Source organism: Coenobita brevimanus, unplaced genomic scaffold (assembly GCF_032717465.1).
Source record: "Coenobita brevimanus isolate Jiangsu-jjx unplaced genomic scaffold, ASM3271746v2 jjx.HiC_scaffold_3696, whole genome shotgun sequence".
Lineage (NCBI taxonomy): Eukaryota > Metazoa > Arthropoda > Malacostraca > Decapoda > Coenobitidae > Coenobita > Coenobita brevimanus.
In genome coordinates, this window is record NW_027644746.1 from 590,548 (window position 1) to 614,595 (window position 24,048).

The window sequence follows — 24,048 nt, forward strand, 5'->3', positions numbered from 1 at the left end:
TAGATCAAGTGAATTTTCACACATTACACCACATTTCTGTTTCAAGATATTTTTAAAAGTGTTGTGATAAATAACGACATCAGATATTCCCTCCCAGTGAACCAGATTATCAAAGCTTGTATTATGGTGAAAAGGAATCGACCTCTGCCGAAAGAATTTCTTAACCATATTTTTTAGCAGAAAATGAATACTAATCATTGTTATCCCTCTGGACCTTTGATCAACATGTATTAATATTTTTACTGCTGAACTTATATGGTGGAATATAATCTGGTAGAATTTAAGGAATTTAGTATGTGTTAAGAAATGAGATGATGTAAACATAACAACGTGGGGCATTTCCGGTGTTTCACCCCAGCTGACTTCACGGGATTTTATTCAGTAAGAGTGAGTGTTAGAACCCTTAGAATGTTACTGGGAGAGACCCTGACATGTACTGAAGGGAAGAGTGAAAGAATAAAGGGGAAAATGAATGAAGGGGAGAATGTATTGACAAAATGAATGGAAAAATACAAGGACAGACTATAGGGAAGAATGAAAAAATGAAAATGAAGGGAAGGATGAAAGAACGTCCAAGTGAAGGGAAGAATGGAAGAAGGACAAAATGCAGGGAAGAATAAAAGAACGACAAAGTGTAGGGAAAAATGAAAGGTTAAATAAAGTAGTACAGATAATGAATACACCCAACCCATTCACTACAATGCCGTGTTGTTTGGGTGTATTCTCGCTGCCTTCACACGATGATATTCAGTACATGAGAGGCCTTTGGTAGTGAAGGGGTTAATGAAGGCTGTATCAAACCCAGCCAGACAGAAAAGAGTCATGGAAGATAAATAAAATCGTCCGTAGGCAACAAGAATGAAGGAGAAAATAGTGGTAAGGTAGTTGGAAAAAATGCATAAAGGGTGGAAGGATGAGGGAAAAGGAAATACTGAAGATATACATTAAAGCAGTAGTATTCTGTGTGTGTGTGTGTGTGTGTGTGTGTGTGTGTGTGTGTGATCCCCCAAATATCACAAGTTTTTCAAGGGCATGGTTGTTGGTGTAATGCGACCTGTGTAAAATGTGCAATTACATGTGCAGCTCTGACACCTAATAATGTTAATTGTGTTGGCAATGGACAGGGTTGGGAAAAGTACATCTCAAACATTATATACCTGATTCACCAAGTTATGTGTGTTGTGAAATGCTGACTGATTAAATACTGAAGGATATATGCAACTTTTATGCCGAGAATAGTATATAAATTTGTGTGTGTGTGTGTGTGTGTGTGTGAGAGAGAGAGAGAGAGAGAGAGAGAGAGAGAGATTCTTGTAATTTCGAGCTGGATATGCAAGCCAGTGTATCGCCCATTATCCTCCCCTCTTCTCCTTTATCCTCATGTCTTCCTTCATCGTCCGTCCTCTTACTCTCCTTTATCATCAACCCTTCCCTCACCTTTCATCCTCTTCATTTCACTCCCTGTGTCTCTTTTCCTTCACTTTCCCTCCTCTTCTTCTGTCTTATCCTCATCCCTTCCTTCATCTTTCATCTTCTTCTCTCTGTCTCTCTTATTTCGTCTTTCATAATTCTTGTCCTTTCTTTCTCTCTTCCTTCACCTTTTATCCACTTCTTCGCCACTTCCTCGTCCTTCCTCTCTCCTCACTGCGCCATAAACTACTTGAACTGGCCATTCCCTGTCTCACCCTGCTTGCTCCTTGTCCCCTCTTCTTCTTCCTCTTTCTTTCTACTGCCTTCTCCTTCTTCCTTTGTCCTATCTCCTTGCTATTTCTCTCTTTCTCTTCTGTTTCCCTCCTTTTCTTTTCCTCTTTGTCATTCCAACTTCCTTTCTTCTGTTGTCCTCTCTTCTTCCTGTCTCTCTTCTTCCTGTCTCTCTTCTAGTCCTCTGTCTCCCTCTTCCTCTTCTTTCTCTTCATGTCTTTCCCTCTTCTTTTCATGTTTTGTCCTGTCTTCTTCCCTTCTCTCTTCTCGTCTCCTTGCTCCATTTTCCTCCTTTCATCTGCTTTGCTCTCCCATTCTTAAGCTTAAATTGAAAAGTAAGTTGTTCATTTAAGTTTAAGGCCAAGTTATGTGGAAAAAAAAAAAAAGGGTAGTAAAGTCTGTGTGTTCGGTGTATCCGTGTAACTACGTACGATAACTTGTGTGTACCTCTCTCTCTCTCTCTCTCGCCATATAACTCCCGACTCACTCACGACCACCCCGACCCCAGCCAGAGACAATCGAGCGTATATGTAGATGAACCTGGCGGGGCGGGGGGAGAGGGGAAGGTTTGGGGTTGGGGAGACGGTTTGTGGAGTGGGGTTGGGGAAGGAAGGTGGGGTGAAAGGTAGGAAGAAGAGAACAGAAGAAGGAAGGAAAGGAGAAGGGTAGACTGGAAAGTGGGGGCAAAAAGAGAGGAAACATAGAGGGGGCGAAGGGGTTGGGGGGAGAGTTTGTAGAACATGGAGGAATAAAAGTGGGGAAGGGAAGGAGGGGGAAGGGGAGGAAAGGAGGAGGAGGGTCAGTATGTTCTGTACATTACCGGAGCACACGATTGAGGGGGAGGGGGACTGGTAGGAGAGGGGGAGGGGATGGGGCCAGGGGCTGTCACCGGCATCTCTCCCTCTCTCCGTCATCCCTCCTTCCTTCATATTCCCTCCATCTCCTCACACACACACACACACACACACACATTAATCGATGTATCACTTGAACACATTAATGTCTTGTTAAATTGGTGTAAACCATAACTGCGTTATTTTCAAACCTAATTTCACCGAGTGCGAACCGTAATGGAAAATAACACACGGGATAGAAATTAGACGTTCTTTATCTTAAACAGTGTTCGGATCTGCACACTGATAGTTCACCTCTGCAGCTCGCCTTCCTCTTTGTCATTCATTTCCATCATATTGTCCTGAGGCTGTTTCTATCATTCACATCCCCGATAACTAAGGGTGTATCTTTTGTACTATGAATAGTGAAACAAGACGAAGACATCCCCAACCTCTCTCCCCTGCAACAGCCCCCCCACCTCCCCCCAGCCCCTGCCCCTCCTCGTGTCTATTCTTTCAAAGGCGGAATGAACAAGTGCTGTTGTTTAGTGCGATTAAATATTGTATTCCAGTAATTCTTATCATCTTTTCTTAACAAACTCATCGTGTTATAATTAAATATAGCTAAAAACTATACATAACTGAACGGTAAAAAGTGGCTTATTGACTGTTATTAGTCTTGCTGTAAATCTGATCGGTAGCAACTTCAGTTGAGCTTGTGCATCGCGCATGTCTGTAGCATCAAGTGTACCAATGCTTCCGATGCACTCAGTGATTGAGAGGTGATATTTAATTTTATTTTCTAATATTAGTTGTCTAGGCTTGTGAAACTCTCAGAACCACTTTGTATTAATCCCGAAATGCAGATAGATTAGTCAGTAGCCTGTGTGGTTGTGTTTGATGCTTGTGGATTACGTAGCACGTTGGATTGTTGCAGGTGAGGTTACTGACTTGTGACACGAGACGGTTGGCACACCTGCGTTGCCCACCACGTGCCACCTACCCTGCTCCAACCAAAAAACTAGTTCCCGTCTCTTCCCGCAGGTGGCGTCGCGGAAGAAGGTATTCTTTAATTTGTGTGTGATATGCGTCTTGTCGTGAACTTCGAGAACAAGAGTGACTGTGGACCTGATGGCCTCGCTCTGGTGTGAAGAGACGGGGCCTGACTGAGGTCCTGAAGACTCTAAGGTGAACTGCCCGGCCGCCACCCCGACACCACCGGCAAGGTCAGCCATTTTGATCGTCCTACATTTTGTAAGCTCACGCTTCTTGATAATTACCTCTTACTGTAACTTCCTTACCGGTTTAAACTGATTGCATTCATCATGTCGTTATTATCTGGATGTTCTATGGAATAGGGGAGGTATTATTATTATTATTGCTGTACAGTTAAATCATCATTTACGATAGTAAACGCTTCCCTAGCCTACCTGCCGGCTTGTGTCGTGTTATTTTCTAAATGTGATAATGACAGTTTAGAAATGATTAGCTGGATTTTATATATTTTCTTCCCCCTCCCTTATATTCACTTTCTTCCTCTTCTTGGTCTTCTTCCTCTTCCTCATCTTCCTCTTCCATCTCTTCCTGTTTCTTCCTCTTCTCCTCTTTCTGTTCCCCCTCTTCCTCTTCTCCCTCTTCCTCTTCTCCCTCTTCCTCTTCTTCTTCCTCTTCCTCTTCTCCCTCTTCCTCTTCTTCCTTTTCCTCTTCCTCTTCCTTTTCTTCCTCTACCTGTTCTTCCTCCTCTTCATCTTTCTACTCCCTCTTCCCCTTCTCCCTCTGTCTCATCCTCTTCTGCTTCCATTTTTTCCTCGGTCTTTCTGTTCCTCTTACTCTTTCTCCTTCCTCTTCTTCCTCTTCCCTTTCCTCTTCCTCTTTCATTTCCTCTACCCCATCTTTCTCTTCCCTTTCCATTTGTTCGTCTTCCTGTTCCTCTTCCTCTTGTTCTTCCTCATCCTTTTCCTCTCCCTTTTCTCTTCCTTTTCCTCTCCCTTTTCTCTTCCTTCATTTCGTCCTTCCTCCTCCTCTTTCTCTTCCCCCTCTTCCATTTTTTTTCTCCTCCTCGTTTCTCGTCATCCTCTTCCTCCTTTTCCTTTCCTTCCTCCTCTGCTTTTACCTCTTCCATTTCCTCCTCTTCTCCTTCATCCTGTTCCTTTTCCTCCACGTCTTCCTTCTATTCTTCCTCATCTTACACCTCTTCCTTCTTTTCTTCCTCCTTCTGCCTCTCCTTCCTCCTCTTCTTCCTCCTGTTCTTCCTCATCCTCTTCCTAATCTTCCTGACCTTCCTTCTCTTCCTCTCCTTCCGTCTTTTATTTCTTTTTTTTTCCTTTCTCTTTTTCATTCATCTCATTTCCTTTTATTTTCTCCTACTTTCTTCTCCTCTTCTTTCCTCTTTCTTTTTGGCTTCCTGTTTCTTCTCCATTCTTTCTCCTTTCGTTCCTCTTCTCTCCATTTTTTTCTTCTCCTTCCTTCCGTTGTCTCCTTCCTTCTGTCATTTATTTTTTCTCTCCTTCTCTCATGTTCTTTCCTTTTTCTTCCTGCTCCATCATTCTTCTTCCTTACCTCCCCTTTCTTCCCTCCTTTCTTCTTTTTTCTCTCCTTTCGTCGTCCTTTCTTCCTTTTCCTTCATTCATCTTCCTTACCTTCTTTTTCTTCTCATTTCTCTCTATTCTTCATTCTTTTCTCCTTTCTTTCATTTCTTCGTTCATCTTTCTCCTATATTCTTCATTCTTTCTTTTTTCTTTCGTCTTTCTTCTTTTTTCTTTGTTTTCCTTATGTCTCATTTCCTCTTTTTCTTCGCATTTGCTTTTTCTTCGTTCTAATTTCTTCTTCTTTGTCCTTTTTTGTTTCCCTTCATCTTCTTTATTTTCGTTTCTGTTTTCCTCCTCCTCCTCCTCATCATCATCATCATCATCATCCATTTCACTCCCCATCGAAAGAAAATTACCAAACGAAATGTTTCCTGAAAATAGGCAGATTTTGAAGGGACTCTGTTGATAGATTTCCTAACTTTTACTATCCTGTTCCTGTCTCTGGATCCCTCCCGTCCCATGTATTTGGGCAAGAGAGTTAGCCTAATATGATGGTAATTCTGTCAGTTAACACTCACTCCCCTTTATTAACTTACTTTGGCCCTTTTGGTTGGCTTCACAGTCGTCTTTGGTGATGGTAGGAGGAGGAAGGGAAATGGTTTGAGTGGAAGGAGGAAAGAAGAGCTAGTGGAGAGAGGAAAGGGGAGTTAGGAGGAATGGGAGGTGAACTGAGGGAAGGGAAGAAGTGATGCTAAGGAGTTTGCTGAGGAGGGGAAGGAGCACTTGAGGAGCAGGGAGTGCGGTTAAGTTCTTGGAATCAACTAGTTCTTAGCAAGCCGAATAAAGTCTACAGGAGAGAGCCAGACCGAATTTAACACCTTTTCTACGTGAGAGCTGCCCAAACCTAAAGTATAATCATGTGTGAATAACAAGTAAAATATGAAGGACGTCATCATTGGGAAGAGGTTATGGAAATTGCCTCCCCTAAGCCGAAGAATATCAGTCAGTAGCGTAGGTAAGATAAACACGAGACGTCACCTCCATTAGAGGCTGATGTATATATTGCCATCGTAGGTAGTGGGGTAATTGAGGTAGAATACAACACCCTGAATATGAGAACTCTTCTGAATAAAATTATCCGGAGTTAGCCAGCATAAAATGAATAGAGATCATCGTAGTGACGGGATTAAGGCCTTTCACGGTACTGTGTGTTAGTATTCCATGTGTAATCCACTTGATTGAGGATATATTGTGACGCGTAGTCCTAATATTCTAAGTGCATTATTACATTTCCCTGACATTAAATCCTTTCGGTACGATGACGTTCAGCTTAATTTGTTTGTGTTGTTGCCTCCACTGTTTCAGGTGAACTCCTTCAATATGGTTTGTTACGCGTGGCCGATACGCAATGCTTATATTCATATGTAATATTCAGAATCTTTAATATTCATTTATTAGTACCATGCGTAGCATTCTGTGAACGAGTTTATAAATATGAGACTGCAGGAAACAGCCTGGCCCAGCTGTGTGTGGATGTTTTTAAGAGCTGTTTCGAACCACCTTCCTGTATCTGCTCACTGAAACTGAAAATGTTTTATTTAGCCAAAAACATGCATAGATTAAGAATAATAAAAAACGTGAATATTTCATTGGCTGAGCCTTTTGAGAGAAAAACTCTCGTAAAAGGCACCTGATTTGCAACACTCTTGGGTTGCTGCTCTCTGTTTTGGCTATTTCAAAAGTATTTAATAAATAAAAAAGACAAGGAAACCCAACACAAATAAGTATGTAGGCAAGAACACTCACCAAAACAAACATTCACACTACAGTAAGCAACAATAATCGTGTCGTGAAATTTGGTGAAAACATAAGCTAACGGGCTAAGCGTCTGATACATTCGGCCGTCTGTCATACAGACGGTTCATAATGTTTCACGAGTTACATTTAATCTTCGGACAAAACCGCAACACTACTACTGTTGCTCACTGTACATTCACAATATATGCACACACGTACACTTGCATGCACGCATGCCTGTATTCACAATACATGCATGCACACACACATGCACACACACACAAATGCATACTTGCATTGATGATACACATACCTTAATACAAATGATCATATTCACATTCATTGTACAGTCATAAGCAGATTAATTTTCTCTCCTGAATTTTTTTATATGTAGCATAATATTAGAGGGATTGAATTATTTGTTTATATTGTTGTATGGAAGAATACCTTAGGGTAGCTGAAGAGCGATTTATTGAATAACTATATACGAATACATATTGAATACTAAGTTAATTACTTTATTGTCCTGGCTCTAATAAACCATAATTAATTGAGACCATACACCTTGGGGGAAGCAGCCTAGGTATATAGATGGATAGATAGATAGTGTATCAGTGCCTGTGTGTATCAGTGCCTGCGTGTATTACTGTGCGTGCATGCGCTGATCAGTGCTTGTATCAGTGTTTGCGTGAATGAATATGTGCGCACTCTTTCAGCCTCTTCCATTTTGGACTGAAAGAATCGTTCCATTTCCTCCACTTCCAAACCCAGCATCCTCTCACGTTTACCTCATTCAGTTGCATGCACTCACCTCTGCATCATGTTATCTGTCTCTGCCTCCTTCTCTCTGTCTCAGTCTCTCTCTCGGTCTTTCTACCCTTCTCCTTACCTGATTTCCTCTCCTCAGTTTTCCCTGTCCTTGTAACTGATCCAATCTCTCTCTCTCTAAATCTTCCTCTGCCTGTGCCTCTGTCTCTCTGTTAGTCTCTGCTTCCGTCTGTCTCTTTGTCTGTCTCGGCAGTTCCACTTAAGGTGAAGAGTTTTGAGATGTCATAAGTTGAATAAAATCTCGTGGTAGTTGCAATAATTAAATCTAGTAGACATCGTATTGAAGGGGTTCATTATAGTGTGGATACCGACAAGCAATTTTATTCATTTAGGAAGCATACTTTCCTAATTGAAAGGGTGAGCTTTAGTCTTCACTTCCCCCTCATTACTGTTAGGTCATCGGATTGAAGGTTAGATGTCATAAGGTTTTGGCCCATATTATATGTGACTCTTGAGATTTCCTAACACGTTTTCCATAGCGAATTATTTTGTACATTACACCTTGGTGTCATTCTGAAGGTTACTAATGGAAATTGTGTCTATATCAAAACAATAAACGCAACATACTAAAGAATCCTTAAGGCTTAATACACATAAATCCCTAAAAAAAAAAAAAGGGTGCTATGAAACCTGTGTCGCTTGCCACTGCGTCGTGAGTGTTTGTAAAGATATTATTGACTGACTTTAGTAAGTGGTTTGTGAGAACTGGTATGTATGTATATGCACTTGAATGTCCACACGTACTTGCTGCTTCTATTTGTCTGTCTATCTATCTGTCTATCTATCTATCCATCATGCTATCTATTATGATTTGTAATTATAATATCGAGTCCTGACATATACACGCTACGTCTCCAATCCTGGCTGAAAGAATTAGGGGGTGTCAGTGTGGGTAGCACACACGTCTACATGTGTATTCTATTCACACGTACACACACACACATGCTACTCTACATATTCTGTTCACACACATGGTACTCTGTATGTGTATTCTGTTAACACATACAAACACATACGCACACACACACTACCCTATGTCTGTCCTGGCCTGAGTGTAAGTGTAGTCTATTCATAAACCCACACACATAAACAGCTATTCTGTGTGTCCTGGCCTTTGTGTGTATGCATGTGGATATCAGTCAAGTACACACGTTTGCACACACACACACACACACACACACACACACACACACACACACACTACTGTCCTGGCCTTTGTGTGTGCATGTGGGCATTACTCAAGTACACACAGCTTGAAGCGCGTGCGCACACACACACACACACACACACACACACACACACACACACACACACACACACACAACCACGTCCACCTCGTGCGATACTTGACTTTGGAAGGACCGACCAACAAAAGACCGCAATGCATAAACCACTTTGACAATGCAGTAAATTTAGGCGTTTCGACAGGGACCAAGACTTTTACGAGAGAGTGAAATAGGGAGAGAAAGACTGAAGCCAAAACGTAGGTCACAGAATCAGATGGGAGGAGGGGGTTGTGTTTATAACGTTTTCTGAATCTTATTTTAGGCCAGTCTCGCCTAACTTATCCATATTTGCTCGAACTGAACCTGGCCTAACCTCGAGTGACCTAATTCAACCTAAAATAACCCAAACTAAATTAACTTAACCTCACCTAACCCAGTCTAATTGTATTTAACCTCACTATCTCACGTAACCTCCCCATACCTAAACTAACTAATTCTGACGCAGCCTAACTGCATCTAACCCTGCCTAATCCTACCCAGTCTCACTTAACCATACCATACCCGACCTAATGAAACCCATTCAAGCCTCAAATGACCAAATCCAACCGAAACCTAACCCAGGCTAACCCAACCCAATAGAACCCAACCCAAAATATATCAAAACCGAGCTATTCTAAAGCAATCTAACCTAATCCGTCTATATCTAGTCGATCTGAACCCAACCCAACCAAAAATTATCTAATCAGACCAAACCCTGCCCAAAGTGACCTAACCTAACTTTCGGTCGCCCATAAAATCGCTATATAAGAAATTATGCTCTCTGAAAGTCTACGGGTGTAACAGTCCAAGTTTCGCCGGTTCTGTGTACAAGTAGAAGGTGGTGTGTGTGTGTATCTGTGTGTGTGTGTGTGTCTAGTGTGTGTATCTGTGTGTCTGTGTGTGTGTCTGTGTGTCTGTGTCTGTGTGTTTACGGTGTGTGAGTTGTGTTCTGTAAAGAAAAATTTATACTCTGTCTCTCTCTCTCTCTCTCTCTCTCTCTCTCTCTCTCTCTATGTATATATATATATATCTTTACTCCAGTTCAGTTTAGAAGTGCATGTGTAAGTCTGTGTCTGACATTTTACCATATATGTCTGTTTGATTCGCAACGGCTTCAATCTATCATCTTGCCTGGTCATTACTTACAGCCTCGTATCTGCATAATAAACCGTGAAATATTTAATTGGCGAACCGTGGCAGGGATACGAGAGATAAAGAGGTAGGAGAAGAGAAAAAGAGCAGAGAGTAAAACCAAAAAAAAACAGAGTATGAGATAAAGAGAGCAAATGACTGAAACAAAACGCAGAATGGCATGAATGGGGCCAGAAAAAGTGAAAAAAAGAAGAACGATAAAAAGAACACAGGATAACAGTAATATACGGCTTGGATAGGTAGCTCTGAGGTCTGATTAGGACTATGAGGAGTGCAAGCATAAGCAGACGAGACTACGTGGTTCAGAGGCTGATGAAGGCTATGAGAAGACCATGCATGATTTGAGAGAGTTGTCATCGTATAATCAGAGAGGACGTGTACGACTCCCAATATGGTGTGTGTCTATCTATCTATCTATTGCCAGACGCCTCAATCCCGTTTGGGGTGGCCACAGACAAATCGCCTCCAAGTCGCCCTGTCCCCCGCCATTTCACTGCCCTGCTCCCAACTCACACACCCCCTCTCTCATATACCTCTCCACCCCATCACTCCATCTCATCCTCGGCCTCCGTCTCCCCCCCTCCACCTCACTCACATACACTCTCTTCGTCAGTCTTTCATCCTTCATCCTCTCCACATAGCCAAACCACCTCAGTGTGTTCCTCATAACGCTTCCTATCACATCCACATCAACACCACAACGCTCCTTTATATCTTCATTCGTCAGCCTGTCTCTCCACGTGACTCCACAGGCTCCTCTTAAATAACTCATTTCCACTGCTCTCACTCTTGACTTGTGTCCTTCCAACAATGTCCAAGCTTCCTTTCACACCCACTATGATAGTCTCTATTCTCCTTTCACACTTTCCTGTAAAATGTCCACGCCAGTTTTTCTATACGGCGTGGTGTTCTTTCTGACTTTTTCCTGCCGGCTTCGGCTGGAGGGTTTGGAGGGCGGGGGAGAGCCTTCTTCTTTGCTATCCTTATCTCATTCTAGTAGTTCAGTTACTCTTCTAGGAGCTGCCTAGCATGGGCCAACCGGCCTACTGCAGTTATCCTCTCTTCTTATGTTCTTATGTTCACTTCCGTGTAATCATCAGTAAAAAGCCTTGCACGAGGGAGGTCGGAATCTAAAAACATGCTCTTGACACATCACTAATAAGAGGAGTGTAATAGATAATAAACACCGTTGCACGAGTGACAGGTGGGAGGCTTTGAAAAACATACCATCAACAGATTACCAATAGGACGTGTGTAATAGACACCCATGTAACAGACACGAGAGTACACCCTAGCGTGAGAGATGGGGATCTGTAAACACACCAGTGATGTTACCAATTGGAAGAGTGTAATACACAGTAAACATCTTTACTTGAGAGGAGGCGGAAAGCTTTAGAAACATTCCAGTGATATATTAACCTCCATATTAAAGAAAGCACTGAGATATCTATTAACGCTTGCCATAAAAGACTGAACCTGAGTCTGTTATCTCGCAGCCACATACGAAAAGACATAAAACAAGGCATATCCAATGACTTTCAGTACAGCAACGTCTCTTCAAGCTTATTCTTACTTCAGACGATTTTATTCAACTTGGACAACGTATCTGCTAATGAAACTTGGGCAGGATATCTGGTAAACAAGGCTGTATCTACTGCAGTTTTTCTAATTCCAGTATTTTCCACGACGCTCTTATATAATCGTCCACAGAGCGAAATAAACTGAAAACATTTGCTGTATTCATGAAGAAGCAATCGTATCTATAAAAGGAACTGTTCTTAAGCAGTTCACCTTTAGTCACACGAGACATACAAGCATATAAAGCTGCAGTAACACAAAGCACAAACAAAATATATAAAACAGACGAAAAACGGAGCAACAGTTACAGAAAACACATGGAACACGAAGCGCACACACACACACACACACACACACACACACACACACACACACACACACACACACACACACACACACACACACACACACACACACACACACACACACACAGACGTATCCTTCCCCGCGCACACACAATCTGGCTGCAGCAGTTCAGTTTTTCTTCCTTTACTTTCAGCAACACTGATGTGGTTTGGTCAGAGGAAGGTAATGGGGAGTAAGAGATTGGCGTGGAAAGAGAGGTGGACCAAGAGCAAGGTGGAAGGATAGAAGTGAGGGAGTACATAAGAAATATATATGAAAGTGGGATAACAGAGAGAAAGGGGACGGAGGCAAAGAACAAACTGAAGTGACAGTGTTCGATAATGAAAGTTCATGACTGCATTTAATACTTTCTGAGATTTGCTCCAGAAACTAAATCTCTGCGCCCGTCCAACCGTCCCAACTCTACGGACGGACACCAGTGATAACATTACCCTCCATTGACTTTGGTGGAATAGATGTTCTGCTGTGGGATAGATAGTTGGGAGGAGAGACAGATTATAAATAATGAGGTGGTGGACAGACAAAAAGTCCGTGAGGGAAGGTGCATATGAGTGATGAAGTATAAAGGACAAAAAATAGGTAGGCCAATAACAACGTGGATGGAAAGAAAAGCCAAGGAGTACATGAAGGAGAGAGCATGTGAGTGAAGAAAGATGAATGAAAAGTTGGCAAAGAACTGGGTGAACAAACAATGTGAGATAGTACAGCACAAAGAGAAGTATGTATGAGAGTGTAATGGTTGGAAGAAGAGAGGAAGGCCAAGACGATCGTGGATAGAACATGTAGGGAATACACAAGGGAAGATGTAGAGTGGAGTAGTTGCGAGGAGAAGAAAGGTTAATCTAGATCAAGGATGATGAAAACAGATGGGTAGTATAGGACGGAGAGGTGGACGAGTGGTTGATGAATAGGGACAGAGATGAAGGAGCTTTTTGGTTCCGATCACATTTCACTGGATGAGGTGTCAGACAAAAACCTCTATATATTCACAGTTCCCTGAACAACAGAAAGAAACGCTAAATAATTCGTCAAGCTGAAAGGTAGACTGTTATTTCCAGCACAGTATCAAATCTGTTATATTCTGATCAGCCTCTAAGAATATTAACCACATCGCTGCCGTGGATGCATCTGGGTATTTTAGTCAGGCTAATACAAGGTTATTCAGCTCTGAGAAGTCTGTCAGTATAATCGTTGGTAACTTTCGATTATCCTTAAGCTGGTATGGACACAACTATTGTATTCAAATTAACATCAGGTGATTATTTTTACCTGAGACAAGTCATAACATTCCAAGGATAGATCGCCGCAACTTACACAGATTTCGTAATTATAAATTCCATCAGACTACTCACAGTTTTTTAGGTATTTCTTTCTATTTGCAGACGATTTTATCCAACTGAGAATACCGTTGGACTTTTTTTTTTCTGGGGGAGGTGTTAATGAAGGTTATACGAGTATCAAACCCCTCTTGAAAACTCTCTCCCAAACTGAACCATATCGTTTGGAGTTAGTAAAAATAAATTAACTGGATACAAATATAATAGATGCTGGAGCTTCAAGACCCATTGATTATGCCTTTGGCGTCATGTGGTAAGAGAGAGTGGCTTTGAATGGTGTGGTGTGGCCTCGCTCATGTCGCCGGGAATGAAGTACCTCGCATCCCAAAACGTTAATGAGACAGACAGACACAACCTTTCCTTGAGATGCTATCGCGTCCTTTTTAAGCACTCCGGCCTGAAAGGATTTTACCTCTCCTGTGAGATGACATTTTTTCTTTTATTTCACTCTTACTGTCTCCATATGATTGCTTTGAAGAGACTTTCAGCTTTGAAGAGACTTTTAGATATGAAAGGGTTTCACACACACACACACACACACACACACACACACACACACGAGACCGTACTCTAAATGGCACTCCAGCTTTGTAGCACACGTTTCTTGGTGATCTGTTTGGCCCGCTACACTATGACATTATCTTCTTTGTTATTTGTGTTGCTTTAATATCAACACAATTGCATTAGTAGTATATATTAATGCAGTTGAGGTGTGATGTGCAGAGTAAATCACTAAAGTAGATATGCTACGACATCACTAAAACAACTTATAATACGACGGCAGTGGTCTGCAGCATTTAGAGAGGTAGTTGGACAGACATACAGGCAACTCCCAGGAGAAAGAGAGAGAGAGAGAGAGAGGGAGGGAAAAAACGAGGCAGGATATTCTAGGTTAGTTAGAATTGCCAGAACGTGACACACATGTTCAGTGACAGAAAATAGTTGGACGGTGAAACCAGTAGCGAAACGAAAGACGTAAAATGTTGGAGCTCGTTCTTCGTAATACATTTATCGCCCCGAATTTCTCACATGGTTCTATACCCTATGTCCTCTCTCCACCAGATGCATATATTCATAGGTTCTCCCCTCACTCACATGTACAGGCTACCCCGTGGAGAGTGTGCCAAAAATCAGGAAGTTATGCTTGGACTAATTTTGAGTCATAAATGATATAAGAGCGTGAGTCTAGTTCTTAACCTGTACAGAGAGCTATGATTTCGCCAAGACGAGCTTCAGGATTGGCATATAATTTTTACATTCAGCGACTTCAGCAAGCCTCATAGCTCCAAGATACTGACGTGATGCTCTTGAACAACCAGAACTAACTACCCTATTTTAGCTCTTCCGCTAGTTAAATGGTGGGCTTAAGGTTTGGCAAGTGAATAAAATCCTCTATTCTGATTAAAATTATTCTATCAGCAATATGGGCAGACTCGACACATTACGTTTAGTTATATTACTCTCATGTAGTACAAACTTTGCCTTATTCCAGTGTTCCATGTTCGGTATCAAAGCCATGTTGTACAGTAGCATTGTTGAGATAAAAAACTCTCCTATCATATTTATTTTCCTTTAACCTTTTATCAACCCCCTAAAAGTCTCTCCCACATGTACGGTACCTTTTCGCAATCTTTGCACGGAATTTTATACACACCTGCTTTGTTTTTTACGTATTTGTTAGTTTTCTGACTAACTTGCCCACAATCGTATTTCCTGCTCTGACTACCTGTATTCCTGCCATATTCATACAGGGAGAAACAGTGTCCGCTACACAGGGTGGGAGTACTATTATTCTTTTCTCAGGTTTTTCTTTTTTGTATTTACTCATGTGTATTTTAGTGACACTCTTTCTAGTTCTGTGGATAAAATATGGAGGGTATTTTAGATCACTAAGAGCTTTAAAAATGTAAACATGTTCATCCAGTGAGGATCTGTCCCTTCTCCCCCTTGGGTCTAAGATACGAATAATTGAGTGTGTTTGGATGAGTAAATTGGGAGTGTGTCGTCCTGTCTCGGCTACCTCCCTTTGTGTGGGGGAAGCAGCCTAGGTATATAGATAGATAGATTAGTTAAGTTTAAATGTAGATATTGTATTTGTGTGTGTGGTATGTATGTTGATTTGTGAAGTTTGAGGAAGGTATTTGTATTCAGGGGTGTGTGAACCCTGAACGTGACCAAGGCTGGGTGGAGGATTATTTTAAACGTAAAGTGTGGGGGTGAACCCGTTGGTGTCCCGCGCGACAGTGGACACCTGCTGGCTCCCACATACCCTCACACCTCCACACCACAGCATCCCACCACACCACAGCAAACCACACCACACCACATCGTACTGCACCACACATCACACCACTACACCAGACTGTCACAGAACATCACACTACACTGCCTCACACCACACGGCACCACGCCACTAGGATAAGCTCGCCTCAGCACAGTACCACATCACTAAACTCACCCCAGCGCCTCACCACACCACACAGCATCCTACCACAATACACCGCTCATACCACCCGCATCACACCACACTCATCACACACCACACCACACCACACCACACGCCATTGTACCACAGTGCACCACACCACATCACGCGACATCACATCAAACTAACCCACACCACTCCTCACCACACCACACTTCAACACGCCTGACAATACCTCACACCTCACACCACCTCACGACACCACAATACAACACACTGACCTACACCACGCTCCGTTACAGCACACCACACCACACTACACTACAACACGCCACTGTGCACTACATCACACCAGGCTGACTACACCATAAAACACTGCTCAGCACCATACAATAACGCACCAAGCCACACCACACCAAGCCATATCACATCATACTCTACAAACCACACCACACCACACCGAACCGCACCACACTGCACTGCACCGCGTCACACCACACCGAACCGCACCACACTGCACTGCACCGCGTCACACCACACCACTCCACACTGCGCCACACTACGCTGAACCATACCACACTGTACAACACCACATCACACCAAACACCAAACCACACCAAATCAAACCACGTCACACCTCAAAACACCACACCGCAACGCACCACACTGCACCAAACCGCATGTCATTGTACCACACCACAACACAGAACAACATACCACAACACAACACAACACATTGCACCAAACAACATCACACCTCACCGCTCACCCCACCCACATCACACCATACCTCTCACCTTGGTCACACCACACTACACTGCGCAGCACCACACCATACCACACCCATACCACACACCATACTACACCACACCACACATACCACTCATCACGCATAAGACTGTATCGACTGCAATCTTTGTAATTCTAGTACTTTCCAAGAAGGTCTTATACAATCGTCCAGAGAGCGAAATAAACTAAAAACATTTGCTGTATTCAGGAAGAAATAATCGTTACTATAAAAGGTACTGCTCTTAAGCAGTTCACCTTCAGTCACACGAAACATCTATCTATCTATCTGTCTATAGCCCAACGCCCTAATCCCGCAAATGGTGGCCGCAGACTAAACGCCTCCAAGTCGCTCTGTCACCCACCATTTGACTACCCTCCCCCCAACTCACGTCCTCTCCCTCATATACCTCTCAATTCAAGCACATAAATCTGCAGTAACACAAAGCACAAACAAAATATATAAAACAGACTTAAATCGGAACACAAGATACAGAAAATACATGGAACACGAAGCACACACACACACACACACACACACACACACACACACACACACACACACACACACACACACACACACACACACACACACACAACTACACGCACTCACACACACACACACACACACACACACACACACACACACAAAACCACGTCCACCTCCGCTATACTTGACTTTGGAAGGACTGACCAACAAAAGACCGCAATGCATAAACCACTTTGACAATGCAGTAAATTTAGGCGTTTCGACAGGGACCAAGACTTTTACGAGAGAGTGAAATAGGGAGAGAAAGACTGAAGCCAAAACGTAGGTCACAGAATCAGATGGGAGGAGGGGGTTGTGTTTATAACGTTTTCTGAATCTTATTTTAGGCCAGTCTCGCCTAACCTATCCATATTTGCTCGAACTGAACCTGGACTAACCTCGAGTGACCTAATTCAACCTAAAATAACCCAAACTAATCTAACTTAACCTCACCTAACCCAGTCTAATTGTATTTAACCTCACTATCTCACGTAACCTCCCTTCCTAAGCCAACTAATTCTGACGCAGCCTAACCGCATCTAACCCTGCTTAATCCTACCCAGTCTCACTTAACCATACCATACCCGACCTAACGAAACCCAGTCAAGCCTCAAATGACCTAATCCAACCGAACCTAACCCAGCCTAACCCAACCCAATAGAACCCAACCCAAAACCTATCAAAACCGACCTATTCTAAAGCAATCTAACCTAATCCGTCTATATCTAGTCGATCTGAATCCAACCCAACCAAAAATTACCTAATCAGGCCAAACCCTGCCCAAAGTGACCTAACCTAACTTTCGATCGGCTATAAATTCGCTATGAGAAAATCTTGCTGCCTGACTGTCTACGGATGTCACATTCCAAGTTTCGCCTGTTCTGTGTACAAGTATATGTTTGTTCTTACCTAATTGTTCTTACCCAATTGTATCTTTACAGGAATGAGTCAAGCTCGTACTGTCCCGTGTCTTAAACCATATTTATCGTACATATCCTTAAATTTATGAATTGTTTTGGCACACACTATTTCCTTCGGTAGTGCATTCCACTGATCAATTGCCCTATTTGGGAAACTAAATTTCCTTACGTCTTTGTCGTCTCTCTTTTTATGCAGTTTTTTACAGTGTGTGTGTGTGTGTGTGTGTGTGTGTGTGTGTGTGTGTGTGTGTGTGTGTGTGTGTGTGTGTGTGTGTGTGTTGCACCGCGGACTGGGTACAGTGTTGTGTACCGGGTCTGGGTGTCAACAATACGTGTCCTTTAGTTCTCTCTCTCTCTCTCTCTCTCTCTGCGGTTTCTGTCTCTACTTCCTTCTATCTCCTCTCCTTTTCATGTTTCCTGTTTTCAACTTTCCCACCATTATCCTGCCTCTCCTCTCTCTCCCCTTTAGTCTTTCCTCCTTTCCTTCTGTCTGTTTTCTTATCTTCTCTCCATTCTTATTTTCTCTCCTCTCTCCCGTCCTCCCTTTATATCCCCGCTCCGTTCTCTCCCTTCTTTCTTCCCACCATTTCTCTTATCTTCCTCTCTCCTCTCCTCCATCCCTGTTCTCTCCCTCCCTCCCTCCATCCCTGTTCTCTCCCTCCCTCCCTCCATTCCTGTGCGCTCCCTCCCTCTATCACCTCTCCATCCCCCTCCTTTCGATTTTCCTTCGCTATCTCTTCCATTCATTCCTTTCCCCCTTGCCCTCGTATCTCTTCGTGCCACCCCTCTTTCTTCTCTTCCTCACCTCTACCTCTGATCCATTCATTTCCTCGTCTCTTCCCTTCTTAACCCTTTTCCTCCCTCAGCTCGCTCCCTACCCCTTCTCTTTCTCAATTCCTCTCCTCTCGTCGTCCCCCTTCTCTATTCCTCCTAGCCTGAGTCTCTCATCTTCCACACCTCTCCTCTTCTGCCAGTTTCTTCCTCACACTTCTTTTTTCCTCTCCCACTCTTTTCCTCTCGTTTCTCTCTTTTTCATCCATCTCACATCTTCCTCTCCTACACTCTTCTTATTTTCTCTCTTCCTCTCCTTCTTCATTTCCTCCTCTCTCACTCAATCCTTTCTTCCTCTCCCTCCTCTCTCCCTTCCTTCCCCATCTATCCTCTCATCCTCCCCCTGTTCTATTGCTTCCCTCCTCTCTTCCTCTTCTCACTTGTTTCTCTCCTCTCTTTCTTCCTGTTCTCACTTGCTTCCTTTCTCTCTTTCCCCTCCTTATCTACCTTTCCCTCTTTTCCTCCTGTCACTCCTCTCTTCCTCCCCCTCCTCTCTTTCTACCCTTTCTCTCTTCCTTCCCTTTAGTCTCTCCTCCCCTCACATTTCTCATCATTCATCCTATTCTTCTTTCTCGAGTCCCCTCCCTTTTCCCTCCTCCTCTGTTCTTTCTTCCCCTCCTCTCTTCCCTCTCCAATCCCTCCTCCAGTCTCTTCGAGTCATTGCTAGGTCTCTCTTCATGTTCCTCATCATTCCTTGTTCCTTTCTTTAGTGTCACTCCTAATGTTACTGTTCAACCATCATCATCATCAGCAGCAGCAACAACAACAACAGCAGCAGCAGCGGCAGTGGCAGAAGGATCATTATCATCATTACCATCATCATTATCATCATCATCACCAGCAGCTGCAGCAGCTTTATAATAATTGTTACCATCATCAACGTCATCATAATCACCACCACCCCACAACCCCTTTTTCTCTCTCCAAATATTACCGTCATCTTTCTGGACCCATGAATATTTTACTGTAAAAATTAAGCAGAGTTGATGAGGCCTTTCATCCTGGAAAAGTTATTCAGTTCAAGAAAATAACAGGCCTGGGATATGTATATTAAACTCTCTTTCTCTCTCTCTCTCTCTCTCTCTCTCTCTCTCTCTCACTCTCATGTACGGTATTATCATGTATGAGATTCGTCTGTAGTATGAAAATTGTTATGGTGCCAATAACAATTGTAGTATAGTAGTAGTAGTAGTAGTAATAGTAACAGCAGTAGTAGCAGTAGTACCGGTACTTCACATTACAACTCCAAATGGGGCCTTGTATTATGAAGATTGGTACTGATCTTCACACTATAATATAAAATATGGATGGAGGTGATCTTAAGTGAAAAAAAATATTAGCAGTAGTAATAGTAGCAGAAGTAGTAACAAAAATAAAATTTATAATAACAATCCATCTATTCATCCATCAACCAATCCAATGTCACCCCACGAGAAATGTAGGAGCCAGGGGCTAGGCAAGCTGGTCCTGGCATTTAAGATGAGAGTGACCAGCCTCACATCCTTGAGTGGCAATAAACCCCAACAATAAACCCTAATCATTCCTTGGATATAAACATGCACCGGCTCAATCTGATTGGAGCACCTTAATTACCCACTAAACCACCAGGTGCCATAATTTGGTTATATGGTTACCACCCAGCATAGTAAATGGTTTCCAGGTGTAAAGGAAACCATTTGGCTTGTCACTCAGTGCAGAGTCACCTATAGGGAGAAGGAAGAGGAAAGAATGAAGGAAATAATGAAAGAAGAAGAAAGAAGGAAGAGAGGAAAGTGCAGACACCAAAGCAGCACTACATTGAGTGAGTGGTTGGTGAGGGGTCGCGTAGGGATATTATAATAACAGTAATAACAATCGTCATCATCATCATCATCATCATCATCATCATTTGGACCCCCTTTCCAACCCTGGGGCAGGATGAGGAGTAACAACGTCCAGAGAACCTACATTTGCCCAACCCAACGGGCCACGCTTCCATTCACTCATTGTTCAAGCCTCCGGAATTCTGGCTCTATCTGACACGCCAAAACCATTCAACACATTCTGTAGCTTCACATAAACGTATCCAAAGAGTCAATCCAGACGCTGTCACATTAAAAAGTGGTGCCAAATCCCTGATCATGCACTTCTCACAACATTCATCTAGCCAGCTCAGTCTCTTGTCAGTTCCCTAGCCTCACTGACTTCCATATCTCTCTTCCTCACACACTCATCATCCACCATATCCCTCCACCTTCTCCTTGGCCTACCTCGCCTCCTCCTTTCTTCAAATTTGCTCAGATATATCTTTTTCACCACCCTGTGGTTATCCATTCTTTCCAGATGACCATACCATCTCGGTACACTCTCTTCGATTCTGGTGTCCACAGACTTCCTCACTCCGCACCTTTCACAAATCACATTATTTCATATCCTGTCCAGTCTCTTTACTCCACATACATTCCTCAGCAGTCACATCTCTACTGCTGTCACTCTTGACTTTTCATTTTCATGCCACACCGTACTCTCACATCCATATGTTAAAGTTGGCACTAACACTCCTTCATGTATGCATCACTCAGCTGCAGCACTCAAGCCTCTGTTTCACGTCAAGGCCTTCATTGCACCAGCTACTTTCCTTCCTTGTGTCCCACTACTTTCCAATTCAGCAGATTTTCCTCTCTTTTCTATCACTGTACCCAGGTATTTGAACTCTCTCACCAATTCCAGTCTCTCTCCATTCACTGTAACATCACACTGGGAGACTATCACTTTACTCCTTTCTACATTTACCCTCAAGGCACGACACTCACAGACATCAGCACAATTCTGAATTAGACTACCAAGCTCTTGTCCGGGGTTTGGAAGTAGCACTGCATCATCAGCATACAACAAATTTGAGATATTCCATCCATCACCATTCACTACCACCACAGTCCCTCTTTCCATTACTCGTGTTTTTACTTCTCTCATCACCTCATCCATATATATATTTAACAGTCATGGGGACATCACACAACCTTGTTGCATGCCCACACCGATTGTGAACCATCCACTTCGATGCCCATTTACCCTTACACATGCTTCACTACCTTCATTAAAACTCGTGACGGCACCTAGCAGCTTACCATCTACACCGCACATGCGCAAAACCTTCCACAGTCCTTCTCTGTCTTCTTTGTTGAATGCTTTTTCCAGATCCATAAATGCCATAAACACCTTATAGTCCTTCTCACAAGCCTTCTCCACTATCTGTCTCACTGAAAATATTTGATCCACACATCCTCTGCCACTCCTAAAGCCACCCTGTTCATCACTCACTAGGACTTCTGACAACTCTCTCTTACTTTCTCTACAATAATTCTTCCATATACCTCCCCTACAACACTCAATAACTTATGCCACAAAAATTCTTGCACTCACTTCACTCACCTTCACTTTTGTACAGGGGTACAATAACTGCTTTTTTCCACTCTGCTGGCACAGTTTCACTCATCCATGCCTTCTTACATATCCCCAACAAGCACTTCATTCTGCTCTCTTCACTACACTTTTTCATCTCTGTATACACCTCATCAACTCCAACTGCTTTCCCATTTTTCAGCTACTTCACAGCGTTCTTCACCTTTGCAAGTGCAACGTTTCCTGGCACTGCATTCCTTCTCTGTACACCCCCAAAACCAGTCATGTTAATTGTCGCTTTGCTTTCTCCATTCACATTCATCAGACTTACCAAATACTCTTCCCTCCTGGTCCTTACTTCATCCCAATGGGTCAATAATATACCACTTACGTCCTTCACACTTTGACATTTCTTTCCGCTGTCACTTCTACATTTCTGCACCTCTTTCCAGAATAACTTCCTATTTTCAGAGTAATTTTCATTCATTTTTCTTCTTAGGTCATCATTTACCTTCTCCTTTTTCCTCTTCACTTGTCTCTTTATGTGCTTCTTCTCTCAATATATTCAGTTCTTATTTCAACTGAACTCCTGTTCTGTAACCTCTCTAGCCACTTCTTCCTCTTTTCCTCCACTGCTCTCTTAACCTTTTCAAACCACCACGCCATACCTTTCTTGTTTGTTTGTTACCCTTGCCACACCACACACTGCTTTTGCATTCCTAACTATGCAATCCCTATATGCATTCCACAAGCTGTCTAGATCCTTGCATTCCTAACAATGCAATCCTTATATGCATTCCACAAGCTGTCTAGATCCATTTCATTCCAAGTCACTTATTCTAACTCCTCCCCTACTTTGGTCCTGTATTCATCTGCCATTTCTTTGATCCTCAGCGTCTCGACTTTCAGTCTTTCTCCCTGACTGCTCCTCTCTCACCTGGTCCACCTCACTTGTTTCAGCTTGATCTTGCACACCACTGTCATATGATCTGACAGAAACTCCACATCGTCCTCTCGCTACCCTCGTATCATCAACCATTCCCATCATCGACCTCTCCACGAGCACGCAATCAATCAGGCTCCTTTCAACATGATCCCCGTTCCATCTATTCATATCGCCCGTTACGATCACTTTATAGCTCCTGGGCATTTCTCCCATTGCTTCACCCAGCTCATCCCAAAATCTGTCTTTCTCTCTCTCACTCGTCATCACACGGTGCATAAGCTACAATTACTGCCACTTTCACCTACTGAAACTTGAAGTTGACATACATAGATCTCCAGCTGACACATTTGTAATCTCTTATTCAGTTCTGCCACATTTCATTCATCAAAAAAGCAACTCCTTCCCTGCATCTTCCTTACCCATTCATGCCCGATCTTACTTATTTCACACCCTCCCACTCCTCCAGCTCACATCCTTTCATTTTTGTTTCACACAGTGCCATCAAGGAATATCTTGCACTCCTGAACACATTCGCCACTTCCACCCTGTTGCTCTCCTCATTCACACCTCTCACATTCCACATGGCCACGCGAATCTACTCATTTGGTTGGGGTCCTGGGCAGGTATTGGGCCCACTAAGGCTCTCTGAAACATTTGCCATGATTAAGTGATTTTAGATAGGGGAATCTGAAGGACATTTAACCTGGCCAAAAATCCTGATTATATGGTTACCACCCAGTGCAGTAAATGGTTTCCTCTGAACATGAAACCATTTGGCTTGTCACTCAGTTTAGAGACCATAAGGCATCCCTGCAATGAGTGAGTGGATGATGGGTGCCCCTACC

The 24,048-nt window shown here is 42.9% G+C and overlaps 1 protein-coding gene across 1 annotated transcript in view; it reads right to left on the bottom strand.

Moving 5' to 3' along the window:
* The window catches only part of LOC145390238 (uncharacterized), a 76,570-nt gene extending 53,020 nt beyond the window's left edge, over nt 1-23,550 (bottom strand). The window contains exon 1 of the mRNA XM_080265230.1: nt 23,530-23,550. Within this exon, the coding sequence (XP_080121356.1) occupies nt 23,530-23,550 (21 nt within the window). The remainder of the gene's footprint in view (nt 1-23,529) is intronic.
* Between the last annotated feature and the right edge of the window lie 498 nt (nt 23,551-24,048).